Source organism: Mycteria americana, chromosome 9 (assembly GCF_035582795.1).
Source record: "Mycteria americana isolate JAX WOST 10 ecotype Jacksonville Zoo and Gardens chromosome 9, USCA_MyAme_1.0, whole genome shotgun sequence".
Lineage (NCBI taxonomy): Eukaryota > Metazoa > Chordata > Aves > Ciconiiformes > Ciconiidae > Mycteria > Mycteria americana.
In genome coordinates, this window is record NC_134373.1 from 43,267,811 (window position 1) to 43,286,953 (window position 19,143).

A 19,143-nucleotide genomic window follows, 5' to 3' on the forward strand; every position below is an offset into this window, starting at 1 on the left:
TGTGAGCCCTGCTGAGCCCCCGGAGCAGCTCCCGGCATCTCGCTCCGTGCTGGTCCCGGGGCTTTGCAGCCGGCCCGGCGTTTGGAGCAGGCGCGTAGCCCCGGCCCCGGGAAGCCAGCCCGTGCTCCCCGCCGCGGCGGAGCGGGGAGGCGGGTCGCGTCCCCGCGGCGTGGGTGCCGGCGGTAGCGCGAGGCTGGACGGCTGCTCGGGAGTCCTTGCCCGTCTCGCGCCGCAGTGTGTGGTGTGAAATACACTCTTTAATTAGCTGCAAAATGCAACGCGTTCCTCGCCCTCTATTTTTATATGGCATTAATATAATTATAATTAATATGGATGGTAGCAAAACGCTAGGCTGATAATTTTACATCGTCTTAATTAGCATTCATTTTTCTTTCTTAAGACGGCATCTTTTTCAAACCCGTCTTCTGTAATTGTTAACCCAGACATCCCTTGTTCTTTCAAAAGATATAATGGAACAGTGTACTGCAATTATGAAAGATGAGAGGAAAAAGAAATATGCAAATGGAAATACATTTCAAAATGTAAGTATTTGCGTTCTGTAAAAGACGGAAGAAGACATCCCTCTGAGGCTAAAAACATGTCTCTGAGGCTAGAAGAAAATGCCTGATGCAAATATGTTTACTGTAAAAAACCCACACAAATAAGTTGAAAATGAAAGTTAGCAGTTGCTTCAGGATAAATGGTACTGGATCAATCTCTTAATAATGAGCACAGTAAAAGGTGAAATATCGGTACAATATATTCCTATAAGTGATTCCTGAACACAAACTGCTACGTGGAGTGAGAGAGACTTTGTGCGACACGTATCCGACTTGATTTTCAGATTATTAGATTATTTGGCCATGTTTCTTGTTCCACTTACAGCATGGCAGCGGGCAAGGAAGTCCAGCGTCCTACCAGTAAGACTTTTGGCTGAAGGTGTTTAAAGGAGAAAGCAAAGCCCCTCCCAAAAGGTTTTCTTGTTGAATATTAATCATGGTAGCTTGGTAGCTGAACTTGATTGTAGTATCGGGCTTTGAATAACGGTTCTTTCAGCCCAGGTCTTCAGTACCTCGGCTACATGACATCTTTCTCTCCCCGATCCAGTCTTAGCTAGTTTTGACCAAGGATGATTTTAAGGATGCGGCACTTGGGCGTCTGAACACGGAGCAGTGCACTCAGTGTGAGTAGCACCCCTGGACAAGTAAGGCGTGTTTTACTTATAAATGAAATAAACACGTCTATGGGAGAGAGATAGACCCCTCCCAACAAATAGGTATGTATTTATAGAGATGTTTATAGATATCACAGCGTAATCTTATAGCACCAACAGTCTTTTTGGCCTATTTTAGGTTGCTTATTAATTTCTCCCAAATTTTCTTCCTTCTTGACTTCTGTGCTTATTATTCCAAAAATAATTTCAAAACAGGGTACTGGAAGGGGATTTTCAGAGGTCTTGATGAATGATAAGGTCTTGATGAGGTCTTGAAGAAGGTTGATTTTGTTGTTACGTTGTTTTATTTTGAGAAGAATTTTCAGATGTTAATATAAATGAGAAGGTCATAAACAGCTGAATGGTTTTTTATGAAACCTTCAGACTTCAGTTTAGTGCAGAGTGTGGACTGCTCTTGTACAATTTTTGATGAAACCTCACAAATGAGCCTGATCTTTTTTGGTTACCTTATGAATTTCCATGAACTTAGCCTGATGTGCTAATATCAGTGCATCTGATCACGAGGATGTACGTCTGTCGGACCTCTACAGAACAGACCAGGAACTGGTCTGATCAAATGTAGACCTTTTTCATCAGTGTCTGGTTTTTACTTACGGGGACAAGGTGTAGGCAGACATCTTACTATAAAAAAAACCCCAAAACAGTTGGAAAAAAACACACAGATTCAGGACATAAACTGAAACTTGGGAAGCGCACGTGTGACAGCTTGTATGAATTTGAAAATTCGAAAAAACTGCCTTTACTGCCATGCGTTTAACGTACTCGAGTACCTGCGAACGCTTCAGTTCTCGGCTGAGATTTGCCAGCGATGGACACAGTTAGAGCTGCTTTTCCCAGTGACACCCGCGTCCCCTCCTTGGTCAGCCCTCAGCTATAAATTCTCTTCTCTAAATACTTCCAGAATGTAACCGAACAAGCTAGTACGCATACGGAGTTTTCAGCATTTTGGCAAGACTCATGTTTGCAAAATAGAGAAGAGGTTATACTTTTTTTTTTTTTTTAAAGGCTCTGGGACTTGCTTCTGCACACAGAAAAGTGGGGAAGGGAAATATAGAAAATATCCATACGAACACGAAGTGGCATTTTTGATGTGCCGTGGACGCATTTCACCCCCTTCCACAAGGACAGCGCGCTTCGGAGTGTGATCTCAGCAGAGTGCTGGCAGGTTAATATTTAAAATTCTCTCTTGCCCCCGGAGAGAAGCCCGAGCGTTGGCCTGTGGCTGACGTGTTTTTAAGCGAAAGCAACACTTCGAGACCCTCAGATTTGTTCTCGGTGATTTATCACTGGATGAATAAATGCAAAAGGCAGCTGGTGCTTTGCCATACCTTTGGATCCCAGATTTTCACCCAGACACGTGGCTGGCGAGCGGTGAATCAGAAATTTGGAAAATGGAAAGACCGCTGATCCTAGCAGCTCTTGCTCTCCCACAGCTTTGATTTGGACCTGGCTGCTCCCCTGCCACCTTGGCATGCTGGGTTCGTACTCCGTGATTGCTCTGACAGATTTATCTGAACCTCCAACTTCAAAATCCTTGCCTTTGTTCCCTTGGCTGCTTTCTGCAGGGTATAGGTTTTAGGAGTTCCACGGGGAGAATTACCTCTACTAGCGCACCAGTGCCAAGCGCCGTCTTCCCAGGTGCCGTGGTATCTCCCGCCCTCTGCTCAATTCTCTGCAAAAGTTTTCGTTAGCTGCTTGATTGATTCTTCTTCCTTGAGTACAGTTTAATGTTTCACTGGAAGTCTCAATGGATGGACATCCCCGGGGCACTGCATTATTTGTGGTTCAGGTCTGTCTCAGCTCTTTTAATTATACTGTAGTCCTTTTACAAGAGGAGTGGGTTGTATAGGAACTCGGAAATCACCGAGTAATTGAGGCGTATGTCTACATGCTGTATTTGTCCCTGCTTTTATTGTATTTCTCTGTTAATTTAAGCATTGCCACATAAGTGAGTATTTTGCATATTTTTGACAGCACTGTTTCTGCGTTGCAGGCGTAGATACAGGTTTATACTCATCAAAACCTGAATGGGACGTCGTAATTCAATCATTCGTCACGGTCTTGACATTATTTTAACAAGCGCAGACTTTCTGCTGTTTCTCCTCCCGCGGCGGCGTGAGCCGCAGCAGCGGCGCGGATGCTGCTTGCGGTGGGATGGTGGATGCTGGGGCACAGGCTGAGGCTCCGCTCTCTGCTCTCCTGCTGAGGAGAGGGGACGGAATGGGAATAATTCACTTTTTGCTAAGAAAAGGATTTTCTGCAAGGAAAGCACGAAGCAATCCAGATCCTCTCAAACTTGGAACTGGTTTGATAGAAGTTTGTTGATGGAGTGTTCTCTCGTGTATTAATGTATTTCCTAATTTTATTAAGAGACACCATATTTCTGAAATATTCATGCATATGAATTTTTAACATGGGTAATCCTTGGTGCCCACAGGTAAGGTAGGTAGTAGGAGGAAGGCTTAGTTTAGGAAAGTTTGGATTTTTCCAATGATGGGCCCAGTTCATCCGTTGTATTAAAAGATGTGTGAAATTTCTCCTGAAGGCACTGATCACAGTTAAGTGCCGCTGTCGAATTCCCAGGAGGTAAAAGTGAGTGTATGCCTGGGTCATTCCTGGGCTCGGTCCCATAAAATTTCTTTTCCTAACCATGGTATTCCTCCTCTTACGTACAGCAGACATTCGCTAGCAGAGAAACTTGCAGGAAACTCTCGTGAAATCCAAGGCACCGCCGCCTCAGTGTTTGGAGAAGAAAGTCGTTCTGCTCCACTGGAGCGAAAGGGATGTACAGTCCCAGTCCGCAGCCGGTTAGGACTTTTGCTGTCTCTTTGTCACCGCAATCGTTTTCTGTTTCCAGGTATTTTCCTACACTGCTGACAAAGAGATCCGCACGGACGACTTGTGCCTGGACGTCTCGAGGCTGAACGGCCCCGTCATCATGCTGAAGTGCCACCACATGAGGGGGAACCAGCTCTGGGAGTACGATGCCGAGGTACCGGCGGCGGCGGGGATAGCGCCCGCGCTCGCCGGGCAGCCGCAGCCTGGGAGCCAGGGCTTGCTTCTTCACAGCGCAGGGCCGTATCGCGGGGGAACCCAGTGCCGGAGCGTGGCGCACGGTGCGCCGCTCGCGTCGCCTGCCCTGGCACGGGCTCGGGCTGCAAGCCGCTGCAGCTAGCCGCCACCGGCTTTTAAGTCGGTTTTCCAGAAAATTTTATTTTTAGAGAGGTGAAAAAGTCAATTATTGTTTAGAAAAGCTCATTTCTGGTAGCTGGCGTTGTTTTGCATTCGTACAAACGTAAAGAAGTATTCTGCGTTTTTTATATAAATGAAGTAGAAACCAAGATCTGTTTATTTTTCAGTTACAGTTTGTCCAGTTTATTTCTGCTGGCTCTTAAAGCCTCTTGACTCTGGATTTAGACGGTGCTTAATCATTTTCCGTATAGCAGTCAGCTGTTTAGTTTGGCGCTGCCCTGGGAGGGGAGGTGGCTTTTTCTGGGTTTTGAGAGGGAGTGCAGTTTGAAGGAATTTGGTGGCTTATGGGCAGGTTGGAAAACTAATACAAGATACGTGTAAATATCTCAGTGGTTTATGGCCGAATAATTCGTCTTTTTCAATGAGACAGGAAACAGCGGATGAAAATTAAAACATTTCTTTTAAGCTTTTGCTTTGAAATGTGAATGTGTGGTTTTGCGTGGTGAAATTCACGCCAAGGAATTAGCATTTTCTTTGAGATAGGACCTTTCTAATACGTTATGGTAAGAAGAAAGCATACCAGCCTGCCATTGCACAGCGTTGAACTACCAGGTAGAAAACCAACAGTGACACTTACCGCTGAGGTGCAACTTGTTTGGTAACTTTTGATACATTCTTGCGTTTAACATTTGAAATTAAACCAATTTGCTCTTTAATAAAGAAGATTATTTTTCTTCTTGCACAAAATGCCCGCATATTTTGATAATTTTTAGGTGGTTTTGAGGATGTTCCTGCCTGCAACACCCAAGCTTTCAGATCTTACATCCTCCTTCATTTCATTCCTGCAAGCAGATGATAATTGATTTTTAACCAGTTTTAGATTATTTTAAATAGAAGCTAAGGAGCGTAGTGCTGCCCGGCGGCCGAGGACGAGGAGTCGGTGTCGCAGGTTCCATCTCCGCGGGAAATTAAACGTCACCGAACGCAGCGGGCACGCAGCTGTGCTCAGCCTGGGCGGGCGGCGAACGTCTCCTTGTTCTCGGGCGCCCCGAGCAAATCGGGGCAGGTCTCTGCTTTGGGCCAGGGTGGCTGTTTGGTCTCGTTTGGAGAGGTCCTGGGCGGTCTCGGGGGGTCCGACAGCCGTCGATGCAGCACGCTCTTTCGCTCCTGTTCGTAGCACAGCGGCAGCATCCTCTGCCCACCCGTGTGCGGGCTTCTCTGTTTTAAAGTATAACACCTTTAAAATAGCAGGTTTTCAGGCTCTGAAACTGGAATATTTCAAGTTCATTTCAGCAAGACCTTAAAGGGTAAATTTTAACTATTGGATACATATTAATTTTAAAAATATTTGTAGTATTATGTTGACGTGCTTCAGCAGCCCGGTCCTAGCCGAGCACGGACAGCGCCCGCACGCAGGGGGATGCTCTCGCCCCCGCCCCAGCTCTCGCCTTCCCCAGCGTCAGCCACTGCCCCACAGCCGTGCGCGTGGCCCCAGGCAAGGTTCTACCAGAAGCGTGGAGAGCAATCCTTCCCGCTGAGAAGAGGTACGCTGCCCGTCGCTGTCCTGTCAATATAGTGGGCACAAGCTCCTGGAAAGGGAGGTCCGCACCGAGGGCAGTTTTAACACTGGCTGCCCAACGGTCTGCGCTCGCGCGGCTCTGCTACGCTCAGTTTAAAGATGCTGAATTAGCGTCGGCGTATTTCCATGACTGCGAAGCTAGAAAAATACTGCAAAGCTAGAAAAATACTGACGTATTTAAAAGAAGTGTAGTTGTTTAAAAAGTATTTCCAGCATTTGATAGAAATGGCTGCTTTTACCTTTCAGCATGAAAAGCTAAATTTCTTTCAACCAAATTTGCTCTCCTTTACTTTTAACGTTGGAAGCGTGCTGCTTTTTTCTCCTGAGTTTAGCAGAAGAGATCCACGATGGAAAATTTCTAAGTAGCTGTGTAAAAACAAAATCAGCCATTAGATGGAGCTCATAAAAAAGAAATACACCAATTTTTTTTTATATAAGGGATCTCGAGACAACGGTTTTGCTGTCTGTTCTACGTAGAAAACACAGCCCATTTGCAGTATGCAAATCCATGCCTATATGCAGTATGCAAATCCATACCTATATGCAGTATGCAACTCCATGCCTATATGCAGTATGCAAATACACACCTGTATGCAGTATGCAAATCCATACCTATATGGAGTATGCAAATCCATACCTATATGCAGTTTGCAAATCCATACCTATATGGAGTATGCAAATCCATACCTATATGCAATTTGCAAATCCATACCTATATGGAGTATGCAAATCCATACCTATATGCAGTTTGCAAATCCATACCTATATGGAGTATGCAAATCCATACCTATATGCAATTTGCAAATCCATACCTATATGCAGTATGCAAATCTATACCTATACACAGTATGCAAATCCATACCTATATGCAGTTTGCAAATCCATACCTATATGCAGTATGCAAATCCATACCTATACGCAGTATGCAAATGCGTACCTAATACGCAGTATTTTTTCTGGAGCAAACCACTGGCTCGTGACTTCCGCCCCCTCCGAGGAACACTTGCGGCACGTTGCCGGAACGGCTTGTACCCGTTCCTGCGGTTCCCAGGGGACGGCACTCGTTTGTACAGCTCTTCCGCTGCTCAGGAGCCGAACGGGGCTGGTCTCTGGCTGTTGGGTGGCCGTTTCAGCCCACGGCCTCCTCCCCTCAAGGGTATTGAGGAGTTCGGACTCGGTAATGGGCAACAGGGCCTTGGCCACATCTGGAGGCGCAATGAGAGATGTAAAGAATCACAAAAAGGGATTTCTCAACAGCGGTTTTCAGACAATTTTCTTTGATTTGCATACTGTTACTAAATTTTCTATAATATTCTAGTTTAGTTTAAACTATGGTATTTAAATATATAACATATTTTTAAATCATAGCAAGTCTTTTCCAAGAATTTATACATACTTTAATAATATTACAGTTCTCTTAGATATTCCTAGCATTTCTATTTTTTCAAAAATAAACAAGGAGCTGAGAAGATGTTGTGGTGATAAGAAAGATAAACCTCAAATGTTTTCATACCCATTTGTGAAAGTATCAGATTTAATTGGTTTGAAGCAGGCTATTCAAAAAGCCCCTTCTCTCCTTTTCTCTTACCGAAAGTGTCTGAATTGGTGCGAAATGCTTTGTAACGCTTAGAATTATTGATTACATTATACGCTTATTACACGCTTCTTGATACATTTTTATTTGCCCTTGAGATGCAAGCTAACTTGAAACGCTGGAAGCGAAGGGCGATCCGAAGGTATCAGTGGGTTTGCCGGAACAGCAGATCACTTGCTGAAGGAGAGGCCAAGGGCCGGCGTTCGTATTTCGGGTCCAAAATGGAGCTGCGCTGGCAGAGCCGAGAGAAGCGGGGCGTTGGCCCCAGGCTCAGCACTGGCCCTTTGCCTTCCTGGGTGCTGGATTCACCCCGGGCTGTTTTAGTGCAAGAGGTGACGTGGACTGAAAGAGGGTGAGGACGAGATCCCGAGGGGAATAGAGTAGAATTAAATACTCAGAAATACGAAGGGTTTGCAGAAGCGGTCGCTGTAGCCCATACGCATATGTCCGAAGTGCACCGTGGCGACTGTTGTCTTGGGAAAAGTCGCGTAAAGTAGGAAGAGAGACCTGGCTTTCCTGTGCAGGAAGTAGTTCTAGAGTAATTCTTTTGATTAATGTCAAAGACAATTATAAACCCCCTCCACCCCCCTCAAAAACAAGGCACGGGAGAGGTGCGGGCGCAGCAGAGGTGCCGTGCTGTCGCACCGCGTCGCCGAACCTCGCCCGGTTCGGCACTGCAGGGACAAGCAGCCTCTCCAGCAACGGCCAGGATCCACGGGCGGCTGGACACCGGATTTGTGCCATTCCGTTAGAAACCCGGGTTTGTGTTATTCCCTTAGAAACCCGGATTTGTGTTGTTATTCTCGTCCAGAGGATCTGCTCCTCGGGATGAGTAGGTCGGACGTAGGGGTGGGTGCGTGGTAAGGTTTTCCAAAGGGTCTGAGGTATTAAAAAAGGCTGCCCGTGTGAATTGTGTCACGTAAAATTGCATTGAACCTGTTGGATTGTCAGCTGATAACTGAGATAAATCAGTTGATAACTGAGATAAATCAGTTGATAGGTGAGATAAATCAATTGATAGGTGAGATAAATCAGCTGATACTTGAGATAAATCAGCTGATAGGTGAGATAAATCAGCTGATAACTGAGATAAATCTCAGATAAATCAGTTGGTCACTGTGTGTCAGCAAAGTTATTGAATGGAAAGCGAGTATTTTGCATTATGTCTTACAGGGTTCAAATGATGGTGGTGTCTTTACAGGCCATATAAATGACGCAGTATTTGTCAGGGCTTGTACACCTTTTGAAGAAAAAACAAAACACCACAGAAGTGCTGAAAAAGAAAAAGAAAAGCTGTTCAAGTAACTTGGTGTGAATAACCTGTTGCTTGCTTGTTTATTTAATTTGCAATATGGAGAATGTTTTACATCAGGCTTAAACAGCAAGCTGCTTTTTTTTGTTGTTGTTGCAAAGCCCCAGATTAAAAGAGCCACATAAAGCATTCATACCTACACAAAACGGAAGTCCGCGCTGAAACAAAATCATCTGCAATCAGGAGTGGTTTTTTTGTTGCTCGAGCGGCTTTTCCATGATGCTGCGTTGCCTTTTGGCCAGGGCACGGCAGGCGCTGGCCGCGGCTCGGGGGCTGCGGCGCTGGCCCCACGGGCGCGCGGGGTTGCCCACGCCTTTTATTGCGTGGCCGTTTCCCGCAAGGCAGTTTTCGCTGAGCTGCGTCTTTTCCTTGACCCAATGGGATAAATTACTTTAGATATTACCTGTAGAAGAAAAAAAGAAGCCCGGTATCGATATTAATATTTATATTGTCTCAAAAGAAGCCCTCGTATGCACCAAATGTTAATGGGATAGTCTGGATTTCGGGGGACGCTGACTAAAGAAGCCTGCTGTCGCCGGGAGCAGCAGCAGCGGTGAGCTTCAGCCTGCGGCCACCCGAACGCGCTGCTCCCGGCGGGGCCCTGCGTCCGGGCGGCTGCTGCGCTTCTGATGCGAAAGGGCTTTTAACGCTTCAGGCACTACTCATTTACAGCATTTTTAAACTTTTTTTTTCTGAATGTTTTTACATCTTGGCAGGACATTTTTTTTTCTCTTCTCTCCTTTTTTTTTTTTTTTTAAATCCATTGCCTTCCATTATTGAAGTTTAATGCTTTTCTTTCCTACGTCTTGAACAGCACATTAAGATTCCTGGCCCTTTCTCAAGCTGCCCATTACACGGCAAGGGCAGCTCTATAAATCCAGCTGTAGCAACGGGACGTGCCAAGTTAGAATTTCCCAGCTTTCAAAGGCTTCCTGTCAGCATGTGGTTTATAAGATATTTATAATGCATAGATGCTGTTTGCTTTGCAATGGGGGTGGGAAACGAGGCGGTGGATCAGCAGAAAAAGATCTGGGAGTGAGGATGGGCTGGAGCCGGAGCGGCTCTGTCGGCGTGTGACCCTGCTTGTCTAATGGAACCCGTTTTTCCGATTTGGCTGAGTAATTAGTTGTTTGTTTTGGCCCTGTATTGGAGCACTGGTCTTGGTGGAGGCATTTTTGCAGGAGTTACATACAGCTGGTGTTTGGCTGCCAAGCAGCTCCATCAGGTTGAGGCTGAAAGCCGTGCGGAGCGTGTCCAGGTTTGTGCTCGCGCACCCGGGGACTCCCGTTCTGTCACCCAGTGACCTCCAGGCAAATTCAGTACGTAAAGCGTGATCAAATCTTATGACGTGTAACCCACACGGATGAACTCGGGGAGAAAATAATGTTGTAAATATGTCACATCTGATAGAAAATAGTTTCATCTCCTCAGGCATGAATAATGCCGTCAGGGTTTGATGTTGCGTAATGACTGTTACTTGTCACTAAACACGGTGCCTGTGCAAAGCTGTTGAATTTGCATTCACAAAGAGATGAGGGTCTTCACAAAAAATGTTTCTTGAGTCACTGTCTGACTCCAGTTTCCTTTTTTTTCCCCTTCTGTCATCAGTATGCTGGTAAATGGGAATATAGCTTTGAGGTAAGTTTGGTATCAACCGCAACCCCTGTACCAAACCCTAGAATAGCGCACCTCGCTCGCTCCGTTAGCAGTGCTGTGTAGAAGCGACGTGACGTAGTGCCTTCCCGTAGATACTGCTCAACATCCCAAACCTGATGCGTGCAGGTCGCCACTCTGTGGTCCCAGGCTGCCAGGGCCATACACAGAATAGATGTGTCAGGCTGATGATAACTCAGGAGCATCGTGTCAGAAGAGTGGTTTGATGGAAGGTGGATGCTGACGCTGGTGCGGGCGGGAGGGTGCCGCTGGGGTCCCTGCCCTCCGCTCCCCCGGCTTCATCGGCGCTCGCGAGGGAACGGCGAAGTCCTGGGAGCGGGCGCAGGGAACATCCGCAGGGAAACGACGCGTTCCCCAGCAGACGGCGTGGGGATGGATGGCGGAGAAGCACGGGAGAGCGTGGACGCAGTCTCTGTGAACGACTGGCTTGTTTCTCGCGCTGGCTGCGTACTTTACCAAGCCTTTTCGTTTCTGGTCACAGATGATGTAAATATGCGTGGCATCATCCGTGTCGCATCTGCTGGTCTGCATCCTTCAAACCATTACAGGCTTGGTGACTGTTTCCCTTCTTAAAGTTATGGGACCAGCTGGACTTGGTGTAGTCAAACTAACTTCTACCATAAGAGATTACGGCTAATAGTTTGAATATTCCTATAAATTGCAGTCTTATTACTAACTTCTACCATAAGAGATTACGGCCAATAATTATCTGGCTATTCCTATAAATTGCAGTCTTATTACTATGTATTTGAAAGGACTTAGTTCTTCAAAAATGAGTCGGGAGAACATTGCAGGTTCTTTTATTACCTTCTTAGAAAGTAATGTTTAATAAAATGAGTGAAGGGGACAATGATCTCTTACTGCCATTACTAGAGATTTTCCAAAGTCAGTGCAGCCTTGCTGATTTGCGTAAGTTAAACTTGCTGTCTCATGTTCAGAGAAGAGTCTGGTGAGATTACCCAAATAATGCTCAGTGCTATTTATACCCGCATGAAGAATCTACTAAGTTTAGGCATTTAATACAATATAAACATGCAATATAGAGAGATCATTAAATTTCAAAGTAATTTATTTATGTATTTCTGTTTTGCCTTAAAAGAATAGTAGACAGAAGCGAACGCAAAGCAGTAGCACATAATGAAACAAAACCAAGCATTGATGTTCGCGCTGGTTACTGAGCGTGACGTTATAAGGACATTTGTTCTCGATATTTTTAGTGGCCTCTTTATCTGTACGCTACTTTTTCCCTCGCCAAACCGAGGACAAGAGCAGGAGAGGGCGAGGGGGCAGCAGCCGGGGCCGGGGTGCGGGAGGAGCATCCCCCGGCTGCGCAGGCAGCACCAGCCCCGGGCACCCGCGTGATCGGACACCGACTGCTGGCTGCCACGGCTTCGGGCGGGATTTAGGGAAATAAAAGCTCCCCTCCACCTCAGCCTGCCTGGTATCGGCACGGTAAAGGAAGAGCTGAAATCACAGTTGGCAAAAAACTTCTTATCTCCTTATATGTAAATGTTTACTTGGTTTTATTTTTAATTTAGTAATGCTCGGGTAGGCTTCAGGATGTTTAGTAGAGGATATTACTGCAGCAGAAACATCATCTCTGCCCAAACCTTGCTGCGCAATGCGAAATCGTGATCGCCGCAAGGCAACGTGTACGTGGGGGGAGGATTCAGAGGCACGCTCGGGTCTAAAATGCAAAATGTAAAGTGAATGGGTCTCAAGTGGCCCGGTCCCTCAAAGCAGAGCAGTGAGAACGTCTTTGTGAAACTGAAGCTTAGTTCATGAATGCGCCTATTTATGTCCGTGTTACGTGTGTGTAAGCTGGCGCGGTTTGCCTACGTTTGGCACCGGCGTATTCCCAGGTGCAATTACCCGTGAGTAATTCCTGTACGAGTGCCCGTAGCTTCGTCTGGTTCACCGCTGTGGGTGTCTGATCAAACCCTCTGTTGCTTTTCCCTTTGTTTGTCTTGGTCTTTGCTGGTTTTGTTTACCTGTACCATTTTTCTGTCGTGCAGACCCATACATTTCTTCATATAATCACCCAGTCGTGCCTGACGCTAAGCAGGATAGAGGATGGCACCCATGGTCCCACTGTGGAGGCTTGCAGTGGCAGCCCCTTGCAGACGTGGATGCTAAGGAACTACACGAGGCTGGAAGTCTTTAGAAACATTTTTTACAGCCCCACTGACTATTTCCTTTAACAAACGGTTGGAGGTTGGTATTAAAAAGCAAATATAGCGTGTAGTGATTTAAGCTATTCCCAGAAAAATGCTTCTCCGTTCTCTGCCTGTTAAACTCAACTGAATTTCTTTCTTGTTTTCTCAGCTGATTATACAGATATATGATGGTATAGATGTTTAATGTTAGTTATTGTTAATTATAGCTCATTTTAGATGAATTCAACTGCCTTGAGCTACCGCCATGAGCTACTGATGTCAACGTGATCGGTACTGTTTGTGATAGCTGAAGATGTGATCCCTGTTCCAAGACACATAAATAATGCCGATTGCGTAATGGTTTTCAGAAACAGTTCATTTTGAAAATTCCCAATTTTGAGTCATTCAATCCTAGAGATATTACTCACAGATAATTGCAAAACTTCAACGGATACTTTCAAAACATTAACTCCTGAAGGAATCAAAAGACCGTGCCAGCCACTGTTCTCCTTCCCTCGACAGTTTTGCTGGGTACAACGGGTAGTACAGCAGGTAGTACAACGGGTAGTACAACGGGTAGTACAGCAGGTAGTACAGTGGGTAGTACAGCAGGTAGTACAACGGGTAGTACAGCAGGTAGTACAACGGGTAGTACAGTGGGTAGTACAACAGGTAGTACAGCGGGTAGTACAACGGGTAGTACAGCGGGTAGTACAGTGGGTAGTACAACGGGTAGTACAGCGGGTAGTACAGTGGGTAGTACAACGGGTAGTACAGCAGGTAGTACAACAGGTAGTACAACGGGTAGTACAACAGTTAGTACAGTGGGTAGTACAACGGGTAGTACAGCGGGTAGTACAACGGGTAGTACAACGGGTAGTACAGCAGGTAGTACAACGGGTAGTACAACGGGTAGTACAATGGGTAGTACAACAGGTAGTACAGCGGGTAGTACAATGGGTAGTACAACAGGTAGTACAGCAGGTAGTACAACAGGTAGTACAATGGGTAGTACAACAGGTAGTACAACAGGTAGTACAGCGGGTAGGACAACAGGTAGTACAACGGGTAGTACAGCAGGTAGTACAGTGGGTAGTACAACAGGTAGTACAACGGGTAGTACAACAGGTAGTACAACAGGTAGTACAGTGGGTAGTACAATGGGTAGTACAACAGGTAGTACAACGGGTAGTACAGCGGGTAGTGGCGGGGCAGCACCCGTGCAGGGTCCGAGCAGGGGTTGCTCTCGCCTCTTACCTGCTCCCCAGTGGGACGGCGTTACCTTGCTCTCCGGGAGCGTCCCTGGAAGGCAGGGGGAGGCGGCTCTCCTTAGTGGCAGACCCCCCCTAACTGGAGCCGGCAGGGTCTCGGCGGGGGACGCGGACTTTCGGCGTCACCCCGCACGGCCGGGGGCCGATGGCGTCCCGCCCCGCTCAAGCACTCCTCGCAGAGGCTATTTCAAGAAATGGCTTTTTTCGTTGTCGCAGTACCTCTTCCGCCACGGACAACATCTTGCCGGCGTCTTTCATTCGCAAAAGGCGCTTTTTAAAACTGAGAACTTCCCCCGTCGCTGACGCTGCTGGTATCTGTAATGACCACGCGAGCAAAGCCTGAAGGAGCGACGGATCCGTGCGCCATCGCCTCGCCGTGACGCGTGCCGAGTCTCCCCTCATCAGAGCTATTGTTTGCATACATTTGGTGAGCGGGAAACTACAGAGCTTGCTCCTGCGCATCTGCACGTCCGTACAGCCAGCCCTGCGCCCGTGCCTGTGTTCCCACGTTTGGGTAAAATACAAATTTTAGGCTGGCTTGTAGGAGTATCGTATTGCCCAGTAATTAATTGTTTTCCAAGCAAACGAGACCCTTTTTGTAATAGCATAAATAATGATAGAACACAGAAAGAAAAAATCTATGAGGCGGTTGAAAATCCCAATGATATGGTAGTCTAGCATGAAATTATGCGCTGAATAAAAGGGAACAGCTGATGAGGGCAGCAGCAGCATTTTTAGACTTGTTTGCATTTCTGGTTATAGTAGAAAATGATAGCAGCTTAATTGCACTTAAAACAATATAAGTGAAGAATCAGTGATACTTTGAGCAGTGCTATTTAGTAAACAAGCTACTTCTGTTAGCACTACTAATTCTTTCCTCTTGTAATTAGAGGGAAAAATGCCTTCTATTCATCACTGAATGCATATCAAACGGCCCCTCGGTGATTTGGTATAATATCTGCCGGCTTCTCTTTGAGAATTGCGTAATAGTTTGTTTTAAACCGAGGAGCGAATCTCTAGGGACAAGCCATTGAAAGAACATTCGTAATACAAATTAGGAGCGTTAACGTGTGACACGGCAATCCGGGACGAACTGCAGCGTAAAGTTATGCAGCGCAACAGCGCAGGTGGAGGTTGGGACAACGAAACCGCATCGCTTGTCGGCAGGGTTAGCCTTCCCCAGCAGTTTAATTGAAGCACCGGACAATAGTCTTTTTTTTTTTTAATATATACGAAGATACACAAATGGTGTTTATTAGCAGTGAGACCGCCTCAGGGACACTAGTTGCTAAAATGACTCCTTATGTGCATCACTTCAGTTACGGTAGTATCGTTTATGTTTTATTACAGCAGTATGCATGCTCGTAAGCGCGAGGGAGCAAGCAGCCTCCACCGCTCCGGTAGCCACCGTCTTGAAGGAGACCGCTGCAATGCTGCTGCTCCAAGGCTTCGGGCCGGGCTCTGCTGTCGTGGGGTTGATTCATCCTCTCTCCCTCCTCCTGGAGGCGGCAGAATTTTGCCGCCCATCCTTGCTCCCGTGTTTGTTCCTTTGCATGGTGTCTGACGTAAAATTGGTCTCTGCTCCAGTGGAGGATCTGCAAACAAGATTTCAGTCCTCAAACCACCTATTCCCTTGGTTGTTCTTGCTGGGGCAGGGTTATAATCCCTGTGGAGCTGCTATACAACAGCTCAGACCTTGTTTGACCGCTTTACCTGGAGCATTTTAAACCTGCCCGTGTAGGTTGCATGACTATTTTTAGAAGCAATGGAAGGACAGAGTCGGTATAATCCCGTGGGGCAGCGGAGCTAGCGCAGGACCTGTCCCGCAGCGGGCAGCAGACGGCCCCGGGGCTACGCCTGCCCCAGTAAAGAGCGCAGAGAAGAGGAGCGGGTCGGTGCAGGGAGCTGAAGCCTGTGAGCACGGCTCTTGGTCTCGTGGCAAGAGATGGGCGCCCGAGCTGGGCTTGTTCTGCCAAACCTGTGGCATGGCCTTATGGCCGCGGAGGGAGAGGAACCGATCTTTAAAACACTGGGGGACGAACTAAACAAAGGCCAAAGTCATGATTTTCTGAGCCGGGTGCGGTAGCAAACACAGCTGTTCGCTTCAGAAGTGTTAAGCTGATACCGAGCTTGCAAGGCCGTCGATGGGTGCCGGCGCGGTGCACGGCCGTCACGCTCTGCCAGAGTTGCGCGGGGCTTGTCGGGAGCAAACCCGCTGCCAGCCGGGCTCTGAGCTGTGGCCAGGGGAGCGCGGGGTGCTGGGCTGGCGCGCGGGGATCCGGCGAGGCCGTCCCCAGCCCTGCCAGCCCAGGTGCAGCTTCGCCCTCAGCCGTACGCAGGCCACGCTGTCCTGCAGCATCGCGCTGCCCTGCTCCCGCGTGTTTCACCGTATGGGCTACGCAGCTCTGTCCCAGACGTACGGCTGCCGACGTAACGTGTGCGTGTGCAGATTTGCTCATAATACGGTTTTAATTGTTTTTTCAGGAACTGAAAGACCTTTTAGGAAACAGTAAATTGGTAAATGCAACACTTCCTAGCAAAGGCGCTTAAGGTGTGTGCTTAATTGCTGTGATTTTGTGTGTAAAACCCCCAGGTCAAGCCCGGAGGAGTGACGGAGGGAACATCTGCTGCTCCGCTGCGAATGCGCCTGTCTTGCTTTATCTAAGTACATGACTTCACGTTTAACTTCCCTGGATCTCTTTACGATCATGTTCTCCCAGTGCTTTTGAACAGAAGATGATTTACTTCTTCAAAATAAGTTCTATTTCCCTTCTGACTCTCTCATTCCTCAGAAATACAGTGTCATGTGGTAGGAACAGAAAGGGGTGGGTGTCTCAAAGAAGAAAAAACGTATTGGAAACAGAAGGGTTTGTATCTGTATGTTACCGCTGTTCATACAGTACGTAGCAAATGTATTTCCACTGCTCTGAAATGCACGCGTGTTCAGGTTGCTGGAGTCTAAGCTCCTGAATCCAAAATACTGTTGCTTTGAAATAATATTTCCTTGCACGTACTTTGTACTTCTCTTGCATTTATTTGTTGCTGGGCTCAGCAGAGGTGCTCTCTCCCCGGGTTGCCTGGCCACGCGTGGGAAGGTGAGCTGGGCACCCGTGGAGCAGCAAGTAGCGTGGTAGAGGTCTTGTAGAGCCGTACGAGAGACAGCCAGGAAGGAGTACCTGCCTCGTGGCTTGTGTAGTGACTAGAATAATACTGAAATAAGACCGAAAATGCAGTTACTGGTTTTCAGCAGTAATTATCTTGCTGCAGCTCTTACCCTTCTCTATTGCAGAAGCTCACCCTGAGGCACGTCAACAGCAACCAGTGTCTGGATGAGCCGTCGGAGGAGGACAAGATGGTTCCCACCATGAGGGAGTGCGGTGACAGCCGTTCCCAGCAGTGGCTGCTGCGCAACATGACCCTGGGTGCCTGAAGCCGGCGCAGACCCGCTGCCTCGGCCGGGATGTCCTCCTCCTCCTCCCCTCCTCCTTGCTGAGGCCGAAGCCCTCTCCGCATCCCAGCTGTCAGAGCGAAGTCACGGGGGTTTTCCTTGATGCGGCGGGTCTCCACGTGCCCCTTCGAAACCTGGGACTGTTCAAAAGAAGCTCATCTGAGCCTGTAAATGTCAAAACGTGCTGTTATCAACACAAATGTGCTCAAAAATGGTCCCAGAGAAACCTCTGTGAACCCTACATCAAAGAGGTTGGGATGGAGGGTGTTTTCTGTCTGTCACACGGCACTACGGAGAAGTGACCCAATATAAAACACCTTATGGCACCAAGCGGCACTGGGAACCATCCTGGCAGGCGTCTCCTGAGCTGGATGTGTTGGTGCTGGTCTTTCTTGGCAACGCGGTGGGGATATTTGCTGTTCTCTGGTGTCGAGTGGGACTCGGTGAAGAACCACACTGAGCAGCAAAGTCGCCAGAGCGAAAGCTTCGTGGCTCGTGCCGGGAAAAAAATGGGATCTGGTGTTTGGAAAAGCAGCAAAAACTGAGCAAAGACTGCACTCAGAAATTGAAATTAAATCAAATGAGGCAACAGCAAAAGACACGGGAACAACGTAAAGAAGGAGGAGTGACACCCGCGGGTAAGTCAGACCAGCGCAGATTGAACTGTCCTCTGCAGCGGGAAGAGCCACGGCTGGGGCTGACGCCTGGGGAGCTGCGAGGGGTTGGAGGTGCCGACGCCTGGCCCTCGGAGACCGCCGGAGACCGAGGCTTGGTCCGAACTCGATGCCTAGCTGCTACCTGTAAGCATTAGTGTATACCTGCATCCCGTATAAACCGCAGAGAGCTTCATCCGTGGATCCCCTACGCGCAGAGGGTAGAACCGGATTGACTCTGAGTTCTGGCTCCAGATGTTCTTGCTTCCATAGTGATGACAGATGCTTATTTATATTTTTAATAATTTTGTGGCTTAATCATGTTGTTAGCGTGGTTCTTAAAAACGGGCTGACGGCAGGCAGTCGTGTTGGAGGCGTCGCAGGAACAGATGCCGTGCCAGCCCACGGTGGGGTGTGGGGAAGGATCCTATACGTACAGGTGACATTTCCTATACATACAGGTGACATTTCCTATATGTACTGGTGACGTTTCCTTCAGTGACCCCAGCAGCACGCGCTCCCCAAAATGCATCTGTTGCGGCCGGGCCGGGCCGGGCTGGGTTTTTGGCAGTGGTCTGTAACTTCCCATTGCCTGGGGGGTTCAAGAGACCTAAATCACAGGGCAGCAGCCGCAGCGTAATTTCAGCGTGGGTAAGTGGTGAGATGGTTTCCCATTATTTCACTCGCAATTCCTCAAAAGGTCTGTTTATGCACTGGGTCATTAAAAATTACAGTATTTTCTGTATAATGCTCTGGTTGTTATGGATTAATATTGTCATATATGTAAGTATTATGAATTCATAGATCATCCATATTTTCTTGATACACATCATTAAATGAAAAATAGAAGAATATTAAATTGGAAAAGTGGTTGCTGTGCATGCATGGGAGCTAGAGGATCACGGATTAACTCCGACTGGAAGCTCATCTGGTCCAGCCTCCCTGCTCAAAGTAGGGTCAAACACTTCCAGTTCTCATCTTCAAATCACCACAAAAGTACACAATATGGCTCAAAAGCTAGCAAAACAGG

General features: G+C 47.5%; 1 protein-coding gene across 4 annotated transcripts in view; it reads left to right on the forward strand.

Annotated features, from left to right (window-relative positions):
- The window catches only part of GALNT13 (polypeptide N-acetylgalactosaminyltransferase 13), a 157,245-nt gene extending 138,318 nt beyond the window's left edge, over positions 1-18,927 (forward strand). For 2 of the 4 annotated variants that reach the window (XM_075511934.1, XM_075511937.1), the window contains 3 exons: positions 4,092-4,226; positions 12,601-12,799; positions 17,302-17,375. In XM_075511934.1, the coding sequence (XP_075368049.1) occupies positions 4,092-4,226; positions 12,601-12,786 (321 nt within the window). In that variant the 3' untranslated portion in view covers positions 12,787-12,799; positions 17,302-17,375. Of the gene's footprint in view, positions 1-4,091; positions 4,227-12,600; positions 12,800-17,301 lie in introns of all 4 variants that reach the window. The other 2 variants (XM_075511935.1, XM_075511938.1) reach the window with 2 other exon arrangements.
- Positions 18,928-19,143: the final 216 nt, after the last annotated feature.